The sequence below is a fragment of the Octopus bimaculoides genome, chromosome 27 (genome assembly GCF_046866305.1).
Source record: "Octopus bimaculoides isolate indiv1 chromosome 27, ASM4686630v1, whole genome shotgun sequence".
NCBI classification, from domain to species: Eukaryota; Metazoa; Mollusca; class Cephalopoda; order Octopoda; family Octopodidae; genus Octopus; species Octopus bimaculoides.
In genome coordinates this window covers 902,838-926,810 of record NC_142954.1, presented here as the reverse complement: position 1 = coordinate 926,810, position 23,973 = coordinate 902,838, and the positions used below count along the sequence as shown (strand labels likewise).

At 39.2% G+C, this 23,973-nt stretch overlaps 1 protein-coding gene across 9 annotated transcripts in view; it reads right to left on the bottom strand.

Annotated features, from left to right (window-relative positions):
• LOC106876167 (uncharacterized) overlaps positions 1-23,973 on the bottom strand; it is a 66,639-nt gene that overhangs the window by 8,035 nt on the left and 34,631 nt on the right. For 3 of the 9 annotated variants that reach the window (XM_089343631.1, XM_089343632.1, XM_089343637.1), the window contains 15 exons: positions 22,272-22,490; positions 21,407-21,474; positions 20,434-20,506; positions 19,552-19,631; positions 18,750-18,826; positions 18,208-18,289; positions 17,530-17,626; positions 16,865-17,074; positions 16,062-16,223; positions 15,430-15,487; positions 14,273-14,407; positions 13,228-13,346; positions 4,685-8,819; positions 3,233-3,368; positions 2,015-2,362 (listed from right to left, as the gene is read on the bottom strand). In XM_089343631.1, coding sequence (XP_089199757.1) covers positions 2,015-2,362; positions 3,233-3,368; positions 4,685-8,819; positions 13,228-13,346; positions 14,273-14,407; positions 15,430-15,487; positions 16,062-16,223; positions 16,865-17,074; positions 17,530-17,626; positions 18,208-18,289; positions 18,750-18,826; positions 19,552-19,631; positions 20,434-20,506; positions 21,407-21,474; positions 22,272-22,490 — 5,999 coding nt within the window. The remainder of the gene's footprint in view (positions 1-2,014; positions 2,363-3,232; positions 3,369-4,684; positions 8,820-13,227; positions 13,347-14,272; positions 14,408-15,429; positions 15,488-16,061; positions 16,224-16,864; positions 17,075-17,529; positions 17,627-18,207; positions 18,290-18,749; positions 18,827-19,551; positions 19,632-20,433; positions 20,507-21,406; positions 21,475-22,271; positions 22,491-23,973) is intronic. The other 6 variants (XM_052977179.2, XM_052977180.2, XM_089343633.1 and 3 more) reach the window with 3 other exon arrangements.

Below are 23,973 nucleotides of genomic sequence, written 5' to 3'. Positions count from 1 at the left end.
TTAATCTTCATCACTGACCCGTTACTCAGTTACCGAGGGTTAAAGACTTAACTCACCTTGTCAGTCTTATCAGATCTGAAATCAGTGTTGATATGATTCCACCTTGATTGCCGGAGGGAGGGAGCTTGTCCCCCTTGTCAATCATTGGAAAAGTGCTCTCAATTGGCTAAGAGTTCTTTTAACTCTTATTTCTAGCAATGCTGGTGCTCACGAGCACCCTCTGTCACTTTAGTGATGACTATACTTTATCTATACACACACACACACACACACACACACATGCGTGCGGCAAATTTTTCAGTCGGTATATACATCACAAAATAATTTTGTCATCTGGCTGACACTAATAAAGAAACAAGGCAGTCTTCTAGTTTATCCAGTTTGATTTTGAAATAACTCTGAATCAAGTTTTGAATTAATTGCAAGCAATAAATTCACAACTCATCTTCTTCAAGTCAAAAACTAGTTTCAACAATTACTTCTCTCTATTTCTGATGTTAATTAATAATGTTAGTAAATTTCACCATTATTATCACTCAATCCGTACACACATCATGTATGGGATGAAGAAGTAGTACAGACTATGGTGTTGATCCAGTTGTAGCCACTGCTCAGTGGCTGAAACTAGTGAAATGGCTTTGAATTATGTCAAGCAGTGTTACAGATGCAATTTTAATGAACGCAAAATGCAAAGAGAAAGGTGTAGGATTAGTAAAATACTCTTAATGACAATATTCTAAACTAAAACCCTGAAAAAAGTGACAAGCTACTGAGAGAATTACAAACACACATCATGAGATGTGTGTATGCAGTGTGTAGATTATAGACACATACATATATCACCCAAAGCATATTTCATATGCCTGTGTATTATGCACATATACACACATGCACATCATTTTGTTTCGTATCTGAATTTCCATGCAAATATCACCAACCTGTACTCATTTCTCAAATAAGAGAATATGCATGTATAAACACAGTAAATAGACACCCTACATTAACCCTTTTATTGGTACAGTCACTACCCGGTGCTTCAAACTCGTTAATGCATTATACACAAGGCATGCCTACTAAATACGGGATTAAGTATTCCAATGCACCAAATGACATTATTTTCTCACAAAGGTGTCTATTTACTTTTGAGATGCCTGTGCATACACACCTACATACATATGTATATTCATACACACACAAATATATATATATATATATACACAGATATCGTGTATATAGATGTAAAAATTGCCAAGCTAACTCGTATTATGAATTACGTATCTCCTTGGCCATGAAGAGGCCAGAGAAGAGGTGCTTAGCTTTGAGCCTTGAAAATCTCACACCTATGCCCAACAGTTAACTAAACCAGTCCCTGTAGAAGATGTCCAGCTCCAAAACAGAACAAAAAACTGGTCCCTGAATTCCCAAATTAGTTGGTTCGGTACCTTTTTCACCTTCACGCTGTTTCTAATTGTCATATTACAAAGGCAAGAAAACGAGTAAATATAACAATAAAAGCCATGGAGGGAGAGGATCATTTGAAGACCCAACATTATTAAGAAACTGTGAAGAGACATTCCGACCCTTTCAATCTGCTCTCCAGTTCCCTTAACCAAACACTATTCATTCGAACCACAGACATTATAACCCTTTCACCACTCAGTCCCCACCTCCCACTCACACACCAGCCCTCCATCTCAAATATCAAAATATCTTTCCTTCTATTTTTACCTCCCCACCAAAAACCTAATTAACTAATTAAACATATTTCAAAGTAACATGACATGGAACTGAAACTTTGCCCCCTCTTATATCGGTTACATATTTCACCCCTGCTATTCTTTTAGACTAGTATTTACATTATGGGTCTTTTTTTGCTTTTTTTACATGCATATTTGTTGATTTGTTAAAAACTTTTTTTTTGCGCTGCCAAAATGCTACTTTGATGTAATTAACATAGCTTAGGTGAATGATGTTCTCAATAACCGCAAGTCATCAGCAGTGATTGAAAACTCACCATTAACTCAGGGAAAGGTGGCCTTGCCGAGAACCGTCTAATAGCTTGGATGGCAGCGTCAGGAGGATAGACGAGATTAGCAGTTCCAGGAGCAGCAGCAGGAGCAGCCGCCGCCGACACGCCACCGCTTCCAGCAACACCACCACTCACACCACTGCCTGCGGTAGAAACACATGGTGCACTGACAGAAGCAGCAGCAGCAGGGCTCACCTGAAGAGGGGGAAGAAGAGGAGGTTGCGATTGGGTAGGTGGCGCTGCATGTGCTACTGCACCTGGCATATTCATCTGAGCCGACTGGATTCGCCGCTGGGCTGCAGCTCGCAGAACTGCTTCAGAGCAATGCTGATCCTGCAAGGAAAGAAAAAAACAGAAAAACAACGCCATTTAGAATCTCAAATAAACGAAAACCAAGTAAGAGAATGGAAGAGAGAAAGTGTTCAGGACTTGATCTCTTGATACACACAAACAACTACACACTAGGTCAAGATATATATACAGACAACAGCATAGAATACGTTGGATAGGGTCCAATTCTACCCTGCATCTGTATTAAGGGGTCTTCAGAACATTTGAGAGGTACAGGCATGTCTGTGTAGTTAAGAAACCTGCTTTGCAACCTCATGGTTTAAGGTTCCATACCTCAAAACGACACCTTGGGCAAGTATCTGCTACAATAGGCCCAGGTAAACCAGTGCCTTGTGAGTGGACTTGGTCAACGGAAACTATGTGGAAGCCCATTGTGAGCATGTGTCTGACAACCAGTGTTGGTTTGTTTACATCCCCACAGCTTACTGTTCAGCAAAGAGAGACTGATAGAATGATGCGAAATCATGTGTTGAAACAGATATTGTTTTATTTCAGAATGGTCATTTCTTTTTTTCTTGCCAAATAAGAACACGCACTATACATTCATTCTTCACTCGTTTATTACTGCTCTTAGTTTATCTTATGTCCACTGTCTGGAAATCTTTCATCACACATCCATGACCTCTTCCATCCACGTGTATCCTCTAGTTCTGTTTGATCCATGGACTAAACAGAACAGGATACGAACCAACACGCCTACCTGGGAGAAAAAAGTGAAGTTACACATGCTTCAATGACAATTCAAAACCAACGGAACCTGGATCAAGAACAATGGAGGAAAGTGATGAATGGCCTATGCTTCATAGGGAACAAAGAATTGTTACTGAGTGACCACCACTGAATAATACTGACCTGTATGTGTGTGACCAAAGACCATTTTTTCCTTTCCAATTTTTCACAGCCTTCCCATTTACAAACTCCATCAGACTCTGCCATGACATGTGCACTGTAAACGTGACTGTAGACACCTTTGCTGGTCTCAAAACAGCTGAAACAAAACAGGGGGGAAAAAAGGCTCTCAATGAAACACAGAGGAATGGAGCAACATTTCACAAGATACTGCAAATACCAAATAGACTCAAGAAAGACGGAGAAAACAGTGTAGCAGGGCCATGGTGTTGGACAGACCGTGGCTACTATTCACCCCCATCCCCTGAGACACAGGCTCATCAGTTCCACCTCGATCTCACAGTAAAGCATGTCACAAGGAAACTCAAATCCCATTTCTCTCAATCTGTTAACCACATCATCATCATTTAGTGTCCATTCTCCATGCTGGCATGGATCAAGGAACAAGTTGGAGTTCAACAACAACAACAACAACAACCACCACCACATTGTCAAGGCTGACCAGGGCTGACAACAATTGATACAAGTGTGTGATAGCCATTACAGTTATTATAAAATTCCATGAACTTAGATTTTTAAAAAAAACATATATATATACACAAAGGTTAATGGAGGTGAGGCATCGACCCGTGGTTGTAGACTGGAGTTGAGAAGTTATGGTCAGCCAACAGTTGTGGTTTTTAATCTTTGGCTTTCAAATTCCTCTCAAATGAAATATTTATTTATTAACATTGTTTGGAATTTGTCATGCATTGTCTCACTGCTTCAACATTCCGATGATGTGATGGCTTATTTTAAAGATCACATTGTAAGGTAGGTGTGAGAGGTTAGATCTGGCCAGTTTAAATGCTAAAGGGTTAAGCAATGTTTCTAAACTGCATGCTCAATTTGGATCTACATCATTCTTCATTTTATCACTGGGGGTTTGGTTCTAAAAACCACAGTTATAAAGGAATCCTCTCCATATATTTTGTAAATGATAGATTTACCTTTACCTTTACCTGTAGGGAATACACTTGTCTTCATATTTTTTCTGTTCCCCGGTCCCATGTGGATGGGTTCAAATACATAAATCAATACAAAATCAATACAAAACAATGACTCACAAATCCCAAATTTGTAAGAGGAACGTCTGGCTAATTGAATCAACCAATATACATGGCTGGGAATTGGTTTTTCTGATCACCCTCACAATCAAGCGGAACTTGATAGTAAAACAGAAATAAATCCAAATACAATTTATTTCCTCTCAAACACACAGACTCGGATGTGTGCAGGTGTCTGTATACCTGTATATGTAAGTGCATTCAGACACACACACACACAATCCTAGCAATGATGATGATGATGACGATGACAGTGGTAGTGATAGTAGTGGTGGTGGTGGTGGTGGTGGTTTCCTTTACAGTCATAATGAAAACAACAACAACAACAACAACATTAAAGAACACTTACCGTTTACAGTTGGCCCACTCACAAACAAATTCTGAACCAATCGATGACGAACACCTTGAGTCTGCACTACCAGCATTGTTCCGAATTCGCTTCCGAGCCTTAACCAACTTATCAGCACCTGTGCCTGGAACACCTTTGGGAGATATGGACTGAGCAGGACGCAGGGCAGTATCTTTACTATCTTTATACAACAGCGTACCCGATAAGAGTGTACCCTGATTAAAGTTGGAATGCTGTTTTTCAAAAGCGTCCTGAACTGAAGAAACACTAGAGCTGTCACAGCTGATGTCTCCATCACCAGAATCTGATGCTGGAACCAGCCGTGATTCACAAGTCCTATTTACATGGCTACATAACACAGTTGAATTTTGTTTATCAGATTTTTTCTTCAAACAATTGCTACCAGAACAATCTGACGGCCGCTGTTTCTTTGCGGCACATGTACCAGAACTCAAATGTGTTGCAGTCTTTTCAATATTATTACTGTCTGTTAAAAATTTACAATCGCTTATTGTTTCTTGTAGTCCATTTACAACACAACCATTTTCCGGAACCCTAGCAACAGAAGATGATGAGTTTGACGATGATGATGATGATAATGATGACACACTCGCCTTCCGCTTCCTCTCTTTTTGATTCTCTGCCGAGAGCTGTAGTTTGGTGTCCAGTGAAGGTTTACTGTCACTGCTGCCTAAATGGTTTAGAATTCCATTGACTTTGTTAAATTTGTCAACAGGTTTATTCAACAAAATCTTTTCACCGACACTCAACTCTTCTGACTTGATATCAAAGTTCAGTTTGACATCAACAGTTGAAGCAGACGTAACACCATTGTGCAACTGTTCATTACTTGCACCGCTAGGACACATCTTGGTGTCCACTAATGTCTGAATATTATTATTGTTATTATTGTTGTTATTGTTATTATTATGCGGACACAAGCAATGAGCCGTGACCGCTGCACTGCCAGACTTCACACCACCGTTCACTTGAGCCCCCGCTGCCAGTGTTCGGTTCGGTTTCGGAGACTCGCAAGTGCTGCTGCTAACCGACAGTTTCGGGCCGGAGTTCTCACTGTCAACGGGAACTTCTGGATGTGTTAAGACATCGTCTTCCTGTTTTGTGGAAACTGTATTAGAATTTGAAACCTCGCTTTTACCAATAGCATCGGACTGAGTCTTCTCTTCTTTAACGTCTGTCAATAGAGGTTTGTGTGGATGATATGTTGTTGATATTGTTGTTGATGAGGATGAGGATGATGGCGATGATGATGATGATGATTGTTGATTACTATGACAAGTATTGCTGCCCAACATGTCGACATTTTTCTTCAACTCTTTACTCGCTGAATATACAAAAGCTACAGGCGATTCAGCAATCTTCTCTTCCATACCAATGTCCATAGTCGGAATGCTGTGTGTGTGATTATGTAAAAGGTTTTTCTCGTCGGAGCCTGTCAGCAGGATGTTTTGAAAAGAAGCACCCGGAACGTCTTTCGCATTGCTCACAACATCCGAATTCTGTAACGACTCAGATTTCTCTAAATTGGACGGCTCAGCAGCCCCTTCTAACAGCTTTAGGCATTTGTTCTCAACGCGCTCAATTCTTGCCTCAGACCCTTCTTTCACAATGTCCTTAGCACATTCTACCTCTCCACAAACCTCCAACTCAAAATCCTGTGGTGTCTGCGGAGAAGAAGCATTGGACAACACAGAGTCGGTGTCTAAAGATTTACATTTCGATGTAACCAGCTTGGGTGTTGATGCACGACAAGGGTGAGAAGTGAAGTTCTTCACGGGACTAACTCTACCTTTCTTCATTTTCTGTGAATTCTCCAGCAGCATATTCTGACTAGAAGGGAACAACGGTCCCTGGGATTGAAAAACACATTTTGTGAGGGTTTGTGGAGAGAGGTTGCTATCTAAAGATGCTTCTCCAGGTGAAACTGGCGACACTTTAGAGAAGATTGTATTAGCAGTTGCAGTTGTTGTATTGGTGGCAGTAGTAGTAGTAGTAGTAGCTGTTGACACTTGAGTTACTGGCCTGTACTGGATGACCACTTCATTCTGCTGCAAACTACTATCAATGGTCTGTGACAAAGCATTGAGTGGCAGTGAACTGGGGGCAGGGTTGCTGTTGGCTGGTGCCGGGGTCTGGCTCAAACCGTTTCCAAATAGTTGACTCGTCTCCAGAGTTAAGCTCTGTTGGCTGTTAGGAATATTACTGTCAGGCAAGTCGTGAATTACAATTTGCTGCTGCAAATGTTGAGGTTGCAAAGTAGACTGTTGCTGACTTGGTTGAGCCTGTATCACAAATTGCTGTTGTTGTGGCGGCACCTGAATGACTAGCTGTTGCGTTTGCAGAGTGGCTGGTGTAGTCTGTATGACAAGCTGTTGAGTTGCTTGAACAGGCTGACCTTGTGGCGTTGACGGCATCTGGATGACCAGCTGCTGTTGTTGCTGAGCTTGCGGCTGCTGCAGGAGAATCTGAGATCCTTGGATGACAAACGACTCTTCCGGCCGGGAAGAAACAGCTTGTGTGGCATCTTGTTGGTCCTGCAGCTCAGCTTGAACAACTAAAGGCTCCTGGTTGTTTAACTGTCCCGAGACAGCTTGAACGACAATGTCCTGTTGATGGAGACTTGCTTCAGAGTTCAGTTGGATCACTAACTCGTCCGGTTTCAAACCACTGTTAGCATCTTGGGTGCCAGGTAACGCTTTCACGGCAGTCTGCAACAGGACTGGCTTATTTCCTTGGCCAGTCTGCTGCGAGTTTTGTGCACTTTGTACGACATTTGCATCAACATTGACTGCTAACTGCGTCGTGGCAGACCCCAAAGATACTTCTACTTTCTTAGAATCTTGCTGGCTGGTCTGTTGGGAAAATGGCTGCTCAGTCGGGAGAACTGCATCAGGCTTCTCCAACTGGCTTTCCAAAGATTGTGCGAGATGTAATTCATTAGATGCAGGCGCCAGATTTCCCTTCAATTCTTCTTGAAGATCTTCATGACCAGTGTCCGGCTCAGTCTGTTGGCTGTCTGTTTCCATGTTTTCTTCTTGCCGTAAATTGTTATCACATGTGGTCTGCTGAGAGTCTTTTGGTGCGCTGTCCTGGGTGCTTACTAGCAGACTCTGCTGGGATTGGTCTTCGGTTGTATAGCACGAGTCTTGACTAATGGAGGTTTGCGATTCCATTGTGTCAGACGGTGCCGGAGAATCGATTGACGGTGGATGCCATTCCATCACCGGAACTGTCACTGCCCTGACAACATTCTGTTTGTTGGGTTTGGTTTCGAGGCTTGGAAACCCATCCTGAGACATTGCAGCATCAGATCGAGCAGGTGAAGGAGGGGCGTTGGAGATTGAGGAGATAGTTAAGGGAGTTTCTTGACATTGGTGAGATGGACTTTGAGTTCCTCGGTTTTGGTTGAGCTTCTTGGCAAGTAAAGTTTTAATTAAGTTTGTTTCTGAGGGCAGGCGATTTCCTGCGGTTCCAACACCGTCTTGGAATGGACTGCCTTTACCCTGCAGGTTTGGTTTAGTTTGCTGCCTTGAAGGGTTGGAGGCAGGGGCTTGAGTCTGGTCAGATTCCATATGCAAAGCATGTTGGATGCAAGAATACGAAGGATTCTGACTGAGAGTTGTCTGTGTATTAAGAGGAGAATCTTGTAGTTTCAAAGACTGTTGAGCAATAGGGGACCGGAGCTGTTGCTGGAGAACAGAAACAGTTTTACATTGTACGTTGGGTGTTGAAGTAGACACAGCTGATACCACAAGGGTACGACTGATGGGTGTCGAGGGCGTTGGTGGTAAAGGATTGGCTAAGTTTCTCGAAGGCGTTCCGGGAGACTGCAGTATTTTGGCGCAATGTTTCTGTTGGTTTGACTGGTTGTGATGACTTTTCGGCGTGTGTGGTGTCGCTGGACTCGAGCCTGATGGATGCTGACCTCCGGGAAGCTGACTTGAGTGTGAACTGCTGCTACCTACAGGGAAAGGTGGGCAAGAATCCGGTTGAAGATGGAGAAGAGGTGGTTCCAATAGTCGTTGTCTTAATGTTGGGGTGTGTGTTAAACACGACTGAGAAGAGTTAGCTACTTTCTGAAAGCCATGCGACGAGTGAATGCTATTTTTATCAACTGAAAGCAAGAAACAAAAGAAAACATAGCATAGCAGAACACTACAGCACAACAACAACAACAACAACAAACAGCAATTTGAACCAAAATAAAACAAATCGACAGAAATTTCATTCTAACAAAAATAATAACAAAAGTAAAAATAATAATTATAATAAAATAGCCACAACAACAATAAAGGCTCTCTCTAGACGTTACAGGAGAGACAAACTCCTATAATGCTACGGTCTAACAGTGTCTGCAGTTAAAGCTATCTTAAGTGAGTGCTAGACATATTTAATATGGCAAGCATTAAAAAAAAAACACTAATTACAAATTATTAATTAGTGATACTGAAGAGCGTTTTCCATTTAACTTTCCCTTCTAATATCATTCTTCGTATATCTTACGCTTTTACTGTGACCAAAGTACTTCAGCTTCCTTTTTTTTAATAGCTAAGACTGATCATCCTTTAGTATTTGCTAGTTGTAACTTTAGTTGTAATTTGTCTGAGATATTCTTTCTTTCTATTATGCCAGTGCAGGACCAAGGGGCCTCAGCATGTTCTCTCCACCAACGATGGTCCGATGTGGAGACTGTTAATCTGACCATCAGGTCACACTGGTTTGATGAGCCTATTCTGCTATGCTGGCTCAACATGACTTGGCAGAGGAATACAGTTTTTATACTCATACTCAGGAGTAGTTAAGTCAATTACATAAACACCCACTGTTCAGCTGGTACTCATTTTATCAACCCTCAAAGAATATTCATAACATTCTTTTATGTCCAAATTTCAAAAGCTTCCAGTTTGTCAGAGTTTTCATCAATGCCCACATTCCTGCACCACATAATAGTGCAGACCACATAACAGTGTAAACATTTGCACAGCTTTTCCTCGTTTCTATACGTACGTTCCTTGATGTTAAAGCCTTTGGCCTATTATCATCGTACAGCAATAATAAACGGGTCCCATGAACAGACCAGGAGAGAGCTTCATGTGACCATGATCTGAACTGGAACAGTACTTCAGTGTGTTTGGTTCTGTTGCGGTGACGAGTCAACCTAACGCAAACTGTCAGCTCCTATAACACATCTAAATATGCTACATGCTAGGTTCACTAACATACTTAACCCTTTAGCCTTCACATTACTCCATCAAATGTTCTGCTTATTTATTCACACTGCATTATCTCATAGCTTTGAGATTTCAATGATGTGATTGTATATTTTTGGAATGGCACTGTAGGGTAAGTGTGAGAGGCCAGATCTGGCCAGTTTGAACATAAGACAGAGCTGGTTTAAATACTAAAGGATTAAAGCTGCTGTACACCTAAATACACTTGCAAGGCACATCAACAGATCCAAGGCTGCTTGGTAGTAGGTATATAGCTAAATAAACTATGTCAATAGTGAGTCTAGAGAGCACCATAATATATTAAATAAAAATACAACAAATATTTAAGCTTTAGTAAGAAAGAAAGAAAACACCAAAAATATACACATTGGAGAAAAAAGCATGCACAGTTGAAGAATTATATACATAAAACAGAAATAATAAGTTCCAAAAGCTGATAACAATGGAATAATAGGAAGAAATACATTAAAATAATGTTCAAAGCAGTTTTTAAATATATCAGAAGAAAATAGTTTTTAATGGTTTTATTAGGCAACTCTCTCAGCAGTTAAGGTTTCAATATAAATAGGGACACACCTGGGATCATAGATGGAATTAAAAGGAATTCGGTTCTCAATTTCCAATCTAACACAACAATCTATTTGTAGAATTTTTCAAGCTATGGTTATTCAATTTAACAGGGGAAACCTTTTTACAGTCATATAGCCTATCATAAACAGCAACCAAATTTTCCTCAACTTGTGCCCTACAGTGGGGTCCTAAATTCATTCTATCTGAATACAAAAAGGGATTATTATAACAAGAGCATCTCTGACCATATTCCTGTTGAATGAGAGCCAGCCTGAGGGTTAACGAATAGCTACTAACAAGTAACTCCGTATATCTGAATAAAACGAATGCAAAGTTGGAGCTGGAACATCTTTGGTTATAGATTTTTTAGACCAGAACCGACTTGAGCCTCCAGACAAGTAGCAATAGTAATGCTGCTAAAACAGATATTGAATTCTTGGAAATCGCACATGTCTGCAACCCACATAGAATCACCCACCCTACTAAACCAGTTTCCATATCATGCTGGAACAAATAATTCTTATACAATTGAGAGTCAGTACTTCTCTACAGCCAACCCATCCAGAAAACACTAGAATATGTAATGGGTCTCTTATCCAAGACAAGACACAAATGTAAAACTTTGAACTTCAAGTCTAGGCAAGGTTGTTTTTGGAAGACCAGCAATTGCCCATGCATACCAGCCTCCTCTCTCTCCGTGATGTTATCCAAGGGAAAGGCAAAGGGGCCGATAGAGCTTGGCACTAGCCCAGCTTGGGAATCGAACTCACTACCTAATAATTGTGAGCCCAGTGCGCTCTAACTATTGAGCCATGTGCCTTCACACTCAGTGTATGTATGTACATGTATGTACATGTATGTATATATCTCAACACACACACACATATATATATAACGAGTTTCTTCAGAATCATAGACATTTTAAAACTACCACAGAAGGATAAGTTGGGATATAATAGTTGCTTAAAAAATTATTGGAGCAGATTAGCCATTCCTTGTAGACACTAACCTGCCCACGAAATCACAGTAATGCCAATCAGATTAATTATAACAGAATGCTGACCACAACACAACAATCATACAAGTGGTATGACAAGAAGTTGAACACTCACAATTGCAGAAATACTGAATGTTTTGAGAGAAATAACATCAAAAGCTTTCTAAAATTCTTATATTTGAGTAATTAAAAATATTAATCTGAATAAATTCAACAGTTAATAACTGAAACACACTTCTCCAAACAGTTACCTTCACTCACAAATCACAAAACAAACTCCATGCTTTCATGTTTTGACAAGTGGTTCAAACACAAAACAAAACATTTCCAAATACACGCATAATGCAGACATAATACAAACTTATGTACTATAGATGCAAATACACACACACACACACACACACACATACATACATACACATATCTCTTTCTCTCTCTCTCTCCACACACACATTCATACACATATCTCTCCCTCTCTCTCCACACACACACACACACACACACAAATGCGATAATTACATGTTTTAAAATACTAAAAAAAACTTAACACTAACACGAACATGCAATATGTAAATATATGAGAAATGTGAACGAAAGGAAAAGCCAACAACAGCAACAAAGTAGCAAAAAAGATGAGGAAAAAATAAATGTAAACATTAAAATAAGGCAAAGAAGATAAAAAAAAAGGTAAGTCGATTGACATGCAAAAAGCTATCACTACACATCAACTATTAATAGCTAGAAATAGAACGCTCTCAGTGTGCGTGTGTGGACAACAAAAGATCTATAATGTATCAATGACTATTGTAGAACAGTGAAGATGAAGAAGGGAGACAACTGCTGATGTGATAAGTTTAACAATTTCAGTAAATTAATGGATACATTTTCATGTCAATAATTTCCTTACAAAACTGTAATATATAAAAAGTTAAAATTGAATGCATGTACTCAGCCCACACATACACTTCTATTAAATTGCAAGCTAGTATATGCACAAACTATATATAAAGAATAAAAAATTTTGAATGGTAACCAATCAAACATTAGGGAAAAGCTGCCAAGAACTGCATGAGCAGTTATGGCATTTTCAATGTAATCTAAGACAGTAGAGCACATATTTACTGTTATTATTAAGCTGAAGAAGAAGAGGAACAGAATCTGTAGGCTCTCACAGAAATTGGTGCAGCAGGGGAAGAACAAGAGTTTTACCAAAGGTCTTCAACGAAATAAATAGGTCCCCATGACATTAGTGTCTCAAATTGTAGGACTCGTTTGGCTGGTTGTCTGGTTTCCATGGTGTGTTAAGTGAATGAGATCACAACATTCCCCGCTGGACGGGACACTAGTCCATTATAGGGTCCTTCATTTACAGCTGAGTGAAATTCAGAGTCTTGCTCCAGAGCACACCACACCACTCTGTCCAGAAACCAGAACCGTGACCTTGCGATTGTGAATCCAACACTCTGTCAGACTAGGCCATGCTCCTCCACCTTCAGTTGGAGAGATGTAACATAGGAGAGCAATGCTCTATGAAAACCAGCGAGAAGTGTAACCATTCAAACAGAAACAGTCAATTATACCTGAACTTCAACTACATAACTATGTAATTATATAACAGTTTCTTTCTCTCATTTAATTGTGGAGACAAAGTGTTTGGTTTTGTTCCACTTAACCATCCATTCTCAGACAATCAAATAGTTTTCCTTGCAAACCATCAAACCTACCTTGCCAAGTGATTGCAAATGGCAGAGGAGATGACCTCTTTGAAAATCCACTGAACTGAATGTCTTTATTCCCATCTTTTCTTTCAATGATTTTCTCTTCAACATTAGGAAATACCGCCCTAAAAAGAGTAAAATGAGAGAAAGTTTGAAAAACTTTAAATGCCTATTTGAAAAAAACTGTATTGGTTTCTCTAAGATTGTTGCAGAAACCCAACAAGAGAGAACATTACACTATTATGGGTTTGTTTCTCTGTTGAGACTGAAGTACAACAAGCTGCAAGTAAGAACACGTTTCAAGCTGTTGGTTGACTCTGTCTCCTCTTCAGTCAAACCAATCTTTATTTCACTGACCTCCACTCACCAAGAGGGGTTAAAGACAAGTTATCCAAGAGGGGATTCAGAAATACAAGGTACAGAACATGAGGACAACAAGGCTCAATGGCAGAGCATGTTTTTCTGTTCTACTTCAGCCATTAAAAAAAATAATATTAATTTGAAATTTTGGTACAAGACCATAGCATCAGCACCAGTGCTTTGTGTAAAACACTAGTTTATAAATCACAAAATATTTTTTAAAAGGTTTCCAAGTATCTCATATAATTGGTACAAAATTGCAAACAACATAAAATCGTACCAGAATCACAAATACCATTTGAACAGTACCACGAAACGGGTTGAAGCCTGGAGAGTTGTTACTAAGTGTTCTGAGATACTGATTTAGCAAAACTGTTTTCAACCAGCTACACATGTATTTAACCAATACATTTATGCACATACATGTATAAGCAGAGAATACTATCTCACAGTGGGAGATGACCATGTCAAAGTGAATGTTAAAAGATGATATCTCAAGTTGTGAGATGACTGGGTCTTGTGATTTTTGTGATTTTAGTTTCGTAATTGCAACAGAGATGTAGACTTTGTGCTTTATCCAAAGCCATGATGCTCTTCTAATGGGTTAAGCCCCTCGTGTAGTCTGTGATAAATGTAGTATTGTAGCCAAACACATGTAAACAACAAAGAAAGGGGGAGGTGGAGTACTTACTTAACACAGGTATGCAACACTGAGCTATTCAGTGGGTTTGGTAAGGAAAACTTTTTACAAAAAGATAAATAATCTGTGTACAATGACAGATGAGACATGTAACAGCCATCTCTCAACTCAAGATTTGCTCGCAACCTGGAAGGACAGAATAGCAATGGAAGTGAACATAAGAGGAAAGGTACAGGCTGTAGACATTCAAGGTGTGTCTGTGAAGATGTATATACATATATATTCTTTTATCGAAGATATCAACCCCATTCTATTGGGCTCTTTTGCTGAACTGCTAAGTTACGGAGACATAAACACACCGTCAGTAGTTAAGCGATGGTGGGTGACAAACACAGACACAGATATATAACAGGTTTCTCCAAGTCTCTGTCTACCAAAACCACTCACAAGGCTTTGGTTGGCCCGAGGCTATAGTGAAGACATTTGCCCAAGGCACCATGCAGTGGGACTGAACCTGAAACTTTGTGGCTGGGAACCAAGCTTCTTACCACACAACCACGCCTACACCTATATATATATATATATATATATATCATCATCATCAGGAAATATAAATGATATAAAATTGTGAAATACAAATACACACATACACGTAATATTGAAAAAATATTTTCCTTTTCTATTTATATCTCTCTCCGTGTGTATAGATTTTGTCTCAGCATCCAGTTGTCAGTGGGTACTTGCTACTGATGAAGCCCAAAGAGGTAGAAATGGCCATTTAGCAACACCACTACCACCACTGCTGCTGCTGCTGGATGACTTTCATCTGCTAGTCATATATTTCTGTATCTTTTAACATTGTATATCAATAAGAGACATTGTTTCAGGACAAATACCACAAGTAACTGGGTTTTCAGTAATGTATCTGCTTTAAGTATGATACACAGATTGCTTTTGTTGCACATTATATATATATTTATCATCATTTTAACATCTGTTTTCCATGCTGGCATGAGTTAGAGGGGTTTGACACAAGCTGACAAAGCTGAGAGCTGCAACAGGCTCCACTGGCCATTTTGGCATAGTTCCTATAGCTGCATGTCCTTCCTAGCGCCAACTACTTTACAGGGTGTACTGAGTGCTTTCTATGTGTGTGTGTCATAAAAAGGTAAGAAAATGATATGAGAGAGAGAAAGAGTGTTCCTTACCAATTACAAGTGGTTTCTATTTCTGAGGTAGGAATAGAACTTGGTGGAGGTCCCGTTTCTGGAAAAGAATAAGAAAATCTTAACAATGATATGAACAAGGCATCATTAATCAATACTTTGAGATGAAATTGTACCCAGTTCAAAGACATTTACCATTCAGCACATCTAAAGTAATTCCAGCCTGTTGAAGAGATGCAACGATGGACAGCAATAGTTCAGCAAAGTGACCACAAGCAGACACATAACCATCATCATCATCATCAATTTTAACACCAACTTTTCCATACTTGCATGGGTTGGACAGAATTTGTTGAAGAAGATTCTCTACAGCTGGATGCCCTTCAAGCAAGATAAGTGCCCCTCACCCCCATGGCTAGACATGTTTACACACAAGACTGGAAACATACAGGCAATGTTTCCAGGCAGATCTGGGCCTATATTTTCATTCTAAAAACAAAAAAATCACATCATCAAAATCTCAATGCTATCAGTTAATGCCCGATTAATTCAAAACAATAAGCATTACATTTGACAGGATAATCTGAAAGCTAAAGGCTTAAGAGATGAGCAATATTCCAGATCATTTGAACCACTAAATCAAGAGACAGACAGAAAATAAATGTAATACTTACTGCAATTCAAAGTAATGGATGGTGGAGGTTGTGGAGGCACTGGAGGTCCAATAGCTGTCAAACCTGCTTGCTGGTGGGGAACAAACTCTACAACTTTGATACCAATCAGAGAATTCGGACCATAAGATTGTGCCTCAACGGTAACCAATTGGACCAGGATATCTAATGGAATCAAAACATTTCAAATGAAAGCAGTAGTAGTAATAGCAATAGTGGAAATGTAAACAGGATGAGGATACAAGCATAACATTTTCATGAGTGGGACTGGTGGTTATACAGAGCCCAGTTTTTGAGTGCTACTTATTTCATCAGCCCATTAATGAGGTAAGGCAGAGCTCGACTCAACCGAGATATCCAAAAGAAATTTATAAATTAAAATGGAAGTTGTAGTAACAGCAGCAGCAACAATAATAATAATCCTTCCTGCTATAGACACAAGGCCTGAAATTTCGGGGGGTGGGGGGTTAATCGATTACATTGACCCAAGAGGTCAACTGGTACTTATTTTATCGACCCTGAAAGGATGAGAGGCAAAGTCAGCCTCAAGTGGTACTCTAAGGTACTTTGTCTGAAAAGAATATTCATTCCTCTTTTCGTTTTTTTTGTTAAGTCCATCCCCTGGGTTTGTCCGTGAGCCAGTGGAGAGAGAACTTATTTCCTGAGCAGAAGTTAGTTACCAGCTAACTGACAGCTTCTGAAATAAAAAACTACCAGTAACTTCATGAATCTGCTCTACTTTAGGATGGCTTAAATAGCTTTTGAAGGGTTAGTGTTGAGAAAAAATAACAAACCAGCATACGTACCGACAGCATGTTTCACAGAAGAGATAGCACCAGATGTAGCTTCCCCTAATTCGGATAACTGATACAAGGCTTCTAGAGTATAAATAATCAGTTGAATATCATGGATGGTCAACAGCTTACATATATCCTCGTATGCTTTACTTTCCAGATGTTCAGACAATAAGCTTTCATTTTCTTCCACTTGGCACAATTTGCTCAGAATTTCAAGTCCTGGAATAAAGAAATGAAGACCATTGTACGCAAAACATAAAAAAGAAAGCTGAATGAAAATCAACTATGAAGAAATCATTATTCATCCCTCGCTAGAAATGAATGTTTGTCAAACACTGTATTTTCCAGCATATAATTGCAATGCCCCACCCAATTCTTCCAAAAGTTCCCCTGCACTGTATATACTGATGGTCAGGATTTGAATAGACTTGGTTAGTGTTATTAATGATGGACAATACTGGTGATGGTGGAAGTCAGTGGTGATGTTTGGTTAATGTAAGTATTGCAACTCAGTCTACCATAATAGCTAACCAAAGGGTGTCAGGTCTAAATTTTCATGGTTCCTCTAAAAGGTTACACAGATCTCACAGGGACTTTCTTCCAGTCCCTGTGTCTTTGCCTTGCCATCACAGCCCACCCAATAAACAAAAGATGAAAAGAAAAGGTTTCCTTACCACGGACTACTTCACATTTATCACTGGAGCATAAACATTTGGATATCAACCTCAGCATCAGCTGTGTATCAGGGTGGTCAACACTCTCCAATATCATCTGAATCCAAAGAAACCATTGGGGGTTAAAGTTTGTAAAATGAATCACATGGAACAGCAAATCTATTTTACTGTGTGTGCATGTGTGTGTATGCATGTATGTATGTATGTGCATCTGCGCTTGCTAACATGATTCAACGTGTAATATGTGATAAAGTCTGCCTGTCAATCTCAGGTCTGGAAAGACATGACGCAGTACATAAGCATCCAGTCCCAGAAAGTGACTCGATCAATCCTGTCGAAGTTACAGCTTTCATCTGTCCCCTGGGCTTCAAAACTATGTGTGTGTGTGTGTGTGTGTGTGCCTTTGTGCTTCCCCTCCCCACCATTTGACAACTGGTGTTGGTTTGTTCATGTCCCAGTATCTTAATGGTTCATCAAAAGGGATCAATGGAATAATAGTACTAGACTCAAAAGACGTGCTGGGGGTCAATATATTCCACTGAACCCTTCACGTTGGTTGTTGAGCTCAGCAGCAGTCCAGAGACTAAACCCAGCAAAAGGTGAAAAGAGGAAAAAAACTCATCTCAAAACACAACACAAAAACAAAACCCAACAAAAACGAACTGAAAACTGTTTTACCTGAAGGGCAGAATTGCCCAGAGTATCCAGTCCTATTTGGCGCAGGGAGCCATACTTGCTGTATGCACAGAGCAATAGAAACCTGCAACAGAGAAGAGAAAGGAGTTCAGTGACTGGAAGGGACAGACTGGAGGCTGCAGTGGTTTCACAGTTGAGTGGGACAAAGCAGGGATAATTACTAACCACAGAGTGTCGTTAATTTCTATCAAATGGAGGCTGTTTTATAACGCTTACAAATCCTTGAGATACTTTTAATGACTAATTATTGGCATTAACTCTTTAGCATTCAAATTGCTCAGTCAAATGTAATGTTTATTTATTCACATGGTTTCGAATTAATCTGATAAGTAAAACATGATCACCTCTCACTTGGAAGTTTCACTCAAAGTTCTGACTATGATACAGCCAGCCATCTACCAGAAGAAACAGTTGCACAAACAGCCACTATTTGATGATGACAATGATGATAGTGATGACAATAATGTTATAAGAGAAATTATCATTGAAGATAGAAAATAAAAAAAAAAATTAAAATTTTTTACCTAAACACACTTCTGTTGTTGGCCAAGATCTGCAAATTTTCTTCATCAAAAGATAAATTCCTGATTATAATAGCCATCTAGAAGAATGGGGAAGAAAAAGAGAAAGCTTTCATGAAATTCCAGTGTCAGAGAATTAAGGTGAGTTGACTACAGGTAAAGTCTGGCCAGGTGCAAGAGATTTAATGCGTTAACCACCACATTAACCTGTTACGGAAACTTAGCAGGGATGCCCATCTATTTCATGGGGTCACACTGCATATTGTTTAATTACAAGGAAATATAATTTTTTTTTTTTTTTTTTGCATTTTCACAATATTTCATAATTAAACTTTAATATTTAGCATTCATATTATCAAAATATCCTCAAAACCATGTCAAAGATACAGAATAAAATATCATGAAAATGTACCACAGGTGGTACATATGGAGATTGTGTGAAGCTTGCCAGTGGTAGTTTATGTGGTGGTCATTGTGTCAAGACACATTTTGAAGAAGATAAAAGAGAAGGGGCATTTCATTTCCTTCATGATATTTTCTCAACCACATGATTTCAGGCTGAGTCCATCTGCATGGCACCTTGGGCAAGTGTCTTCTACTATAGCCTCATAACTTAGTAGTTCGGCAAAAGAAACCAACAGAAAAAGGCTTACAAAGAATAAGTCCTGGAGTCGATTTGTTCGACTAAAGGCAGTGCTCCAGCATGGCCACAGTTAAATGACTGAAACTAGTAAAAGAATAAATATATATATATATATATATATATATATATATATATATATATATATATATATATTACACTTACCTGAGTCACTCGCTGACCTTCGACATCATTAACTCCTAGACTGCGGCCAAGATTCAAAACTTCTTCACCAACCCACTCTCCTGTGAAACAAACGAATGAAGGAAAGACAATTATTCAGTTTTAAAATTGTAAACATACACTTGTAATACGCATGCAGGCAGGTTCCTTCCACAGTTACAGTTGACCCTTTTGATAACAACCCACCAGGCACCACACCTCAGCTCCTATTATTTCCAAAACCTGACATTAAAATTCAATGCTAGAAAATGTCCCAACCGACATCCTGAAGAGGACAATGGGGAAGGCGCATGGCTTGGTGGGCGGGGTATTCAGTTCATGGATATATATATATGGTCAGGAGTTCAATTACCAGCCATGCATTGTGTCCTCGAGCAAATACACTTTATTTCATATTGCTCTGGTCCACTCAGCCAGCAAAAATGAGCTGTGCCTGTAATTCAAAGGGCCAGTCTTGTCACATTCTGTGTTACACTGAAACCTCAGCCACTTGCATGTTAATCTCACAAGCAGGTTGTTCCATTGATTGGACCATCTGGATCCCTTGTTCTCATAATTAACGAAGTGCCATTTAATAGGACAAAGTTAGTTCGCTAATTTCATTATTATTTTCAACACAAATTTTAGTTTTGGGCCACAGGCCCAATTAGCCCTCCACAGGAGCCAGCTGAAAAGTCCACACATGGTGCAGCTTTTAAGCTAGTATATAAATATAAATATGCAGGCAGATCCAAAAGTATCTCAGCCATAAGTAGAACAAAAAAAAAAGAAGGAACCATGCAGCAGCTCTGATATTAGTCAGGTCATCTATTGTGTTGGGTATAAGCTTGCAGGGATTGCAGGGAAGTACCAAGAGATATTTACTTATCAGCGATGCGTCCCTCGTGTCTGAGATCATTTCACGAACTTCTTTATCATACACTGTATCATACCAGAACTGAAAACAGAAAAGAAATACATCAACAACAATCCCGCTTAGATATACAGATATAATAGAGACATTCATACTGATACAATACAGAGATATTACATATAAAAAAAACAATGGAATTTAACTCCGATTTATTTAATCCAACAAATAAGCCATTTTCTCACAAGCTTTCCCTTTCTCTCCCTATAACTTTTAAATTTTTAGGTTCCAAATCCCAGGGTTCCGCTTTTAAAAACTTTGGTGCATTTAACATATTTGATAGCATAGAAGATACACCCCAATTTCAGAGGTGCACCTTATATTTGTTGTTTGCACTCATTAGACTGCAGCCATGCTGGGGCATTGCCCAGAAGAAGAATTTTGGTCAGATGAATCACTAAGAAGGGCATCCAGTCATAGAAACCATGCCAAAACAGATGACTGGAACCTGGTGCAGTTCTCTGGCTTACCAGCAGCCCTTCAGTTTTTCTGAGCCCTGTAAAAGAACTCAGAAGGTTGGCCCTCCAACCAGGCCTTTCGCAAAACCTTTAGAGCCAGGAATTTTTCAGCATCCCTTCATGTATCGCTCAGCATGAACGAGAAAGATAAATATATCTTTTTTATGATTACATTTCATGAGAGAGGTTAGTGCATGGTGTAAGGTTTGCATCTTGATATTTATACTGGTTGAAAGGAAAGGTGAGTAATTCCACCTTCTTGAGATATTTCCTCTTCAATAAACAAAGGTGTGTCATGAGGAATTGGTAATGAAAGAGTTCCAAGAAATTTAACCAGAATTATTATTATGTAAGCTCTGTCAGTTCTCTATAAAAAACAGATAATCTGGTAAGGATCTGGTGCCAAGAGTGCCACAAAAATCAGTTGATGCAACTGTAGAAGCAAAAGAAAAGAAAAACAAAAATTTACCTTCACAAAATTCCTTTTAGAAAATGGTCGCCAACCATTTTCGTAGAGTTCTTCTAAAGAACTTTCCCCTGCAATAAAAAGAAATTGTAGTTAAGAATGGGTTAAGATACTGACTTTTGGTATGAACCCACCTGAGACTTGACCCTGGTTCAATGATACAGACTTCTTGTTTTTAAGTAGCTTTAAAAATTAAAACCTTTCAAAATTTAATATTAATTTATGTTTCAAGCATCAGATTAATGATGATGGTTATTTGAAGTTCTTCATTATCTTAAAAATTAATTGAAATAAAAACAGTGCATTTCGATATAAATATGGTAATGAAAGTGTTAAGGATGTAAAAAGAGAGAATAAGATAATATCTAGTCTCCATTGGAAAATCTAATAATAATGGTTACTTCTGATAAGACCCTATGGAGGAGGTACCTGTGGACTCTACCCCCACAACCCACCCAGGAATAGTTGGTGGCAAAGATGGATGACTATATGACTGGGTACAATAATAGTCTTTTATTTTTTCCTCTTCCTAAATATCCAGCATCAATGAGGTACCTTATTGTAACTGAAAGAAATAAGATCAAAGCAAGTTTTATTTCCACATCACGACAATGGTGCTGGTACCACCATCACAGTCATAAACCTATGTGGAAGCTTCTATGTAGTCACACGACCAGCTAGAAACAGCAGTTGACAAAAATGAAGGGCATCCAACCACAAAAAAAATACACCTTAATAAACACCATCCAACCAGGAAATTAGCCCCTATTGCTCCTTATGGAGTAATGTAGACTAACCATGGCCAGCCCAAATGCTAAAACATTAAATAAAAATCAAACAATAATAGATATATATGCATTGTACTTACCGAGTGAAAAAATTCCTATGTGTGCTAAAAGAAGATCTAGTAGATGCTTGGATTTGTCCAAGCGTAATGAGCGCTTGCCATCGTTGGAGAGTAAAGTGCACACGTTGACCACAAAGTCTACTTCATTCGGTAATCCAGACATTAAAGCCATTTCCAACTTGTCATAGTCACTGAATGTAACAAACTGGCAAGACAAACCAGCATTTTGACGTGCAGACTCTGGAAAAGAACAAAACAACAACTGCATATGTTTTCACGTAAATTTGTTTTTTAAATATTCACTCAACACTAGGAAGAAATTATGAGGGACTACTGTGGCTGGGGCTTGAAATCATGTGGAAGATCATAAGGATATCGTTGTGATATCACATAAGATTTATTGTGGCAAGGGCTTAAGATCACAAAGGATATTGTGGCTATAAGGTCTGGAGATCATATGGAATACTGTTGAGGGCAAGATCGGGAGATCATATGGAATATTGCTGAGGGCTGGAGATCATGTGTGTTTATTATAGCAAGGGCTTGAGATCATATGGGATATTGTTGAGGTATGTATGAAGATCAAGTGAGATATTTGTGGATGCAATGTTGGAAATCATATGGGGTACTGTTGCAGCAGGTGTGAGTTAGGGTATTTTGTGATAGGGATGCAATTTTCTATCAGGTGAAAATGTTGATTTGGTCTTCCCTAAAACATAATATGGCTATTATCTACCTCAGTGAGGTGGTCAGTGTACCACTGTAGTATAACAGCTGACCTAGAGTTAATCCTGGTTATCAAAATGGTAACTTACTGAAGAACTCTCTCTCTCTCTCTCTCTCTCTCTCTCTCTCAAAAATGTCATGTGTATGCAGTGTGTATGCAAATGCATACATGTGTGCTACATGTATGCATGCAATAAACAAGGTTTATGTATGTGTCCATGCATGTGTATAATCATCATTTAACATTCATTTTCCATGCAAACAAAATACCATATGATCACATGACTAACCACACTGATCAAATATCATACCTTGCTGGCCACAATGCACTTTGTATCATTTTAGCTTTCAAATGATGCCACCCTGTTGGCGAGGCAAGCATTGCCCTAATCAGAAGGTTAGTCCATTGCAGGGTTGGCACCCATTTACAGCTGAGTGGACTGGAGCAACACGAAAAGAAGTGTTTTGCGCAAGAACCCAATGCACCAGCTGGTCCAGGAATCGAACCCATAATCTTGCAATCATGAGTGTAACACCCTAACCACAAGGCCATGCATCTTTACACACACACACACACACTATTTCCTAGAACACACATCCCTATTCATAACACGATTACAAATAATCATGGCTCCCTCTCTCTTTCTCATGCACACACACACACACACACTCACATTTTCTTACCAATCCAACTCATTCCACTTATATCCATCCATCTTCACTCTTTTGCCTATAAAATACCATTCTATCCACTCCCATTTTTCTTCATTCACTCACAATTTCTTTGATATAAACAACACAGTTTTTCATGCAACTTTCCTATGCCTTTTTTTTTCCCTCTCTTCATCACAAAGGGCCTCTGTCCAAAACACTTAACTCTCTCCTGTTTCCTCCAAACAGCATAATTTTATATATTCTATATTTTTGTGTGTATTTTTACTCTTTTACTCTTCAGATAAAAAAACGTCAGTCTTTCATGGATTTTATCTCAAGACAG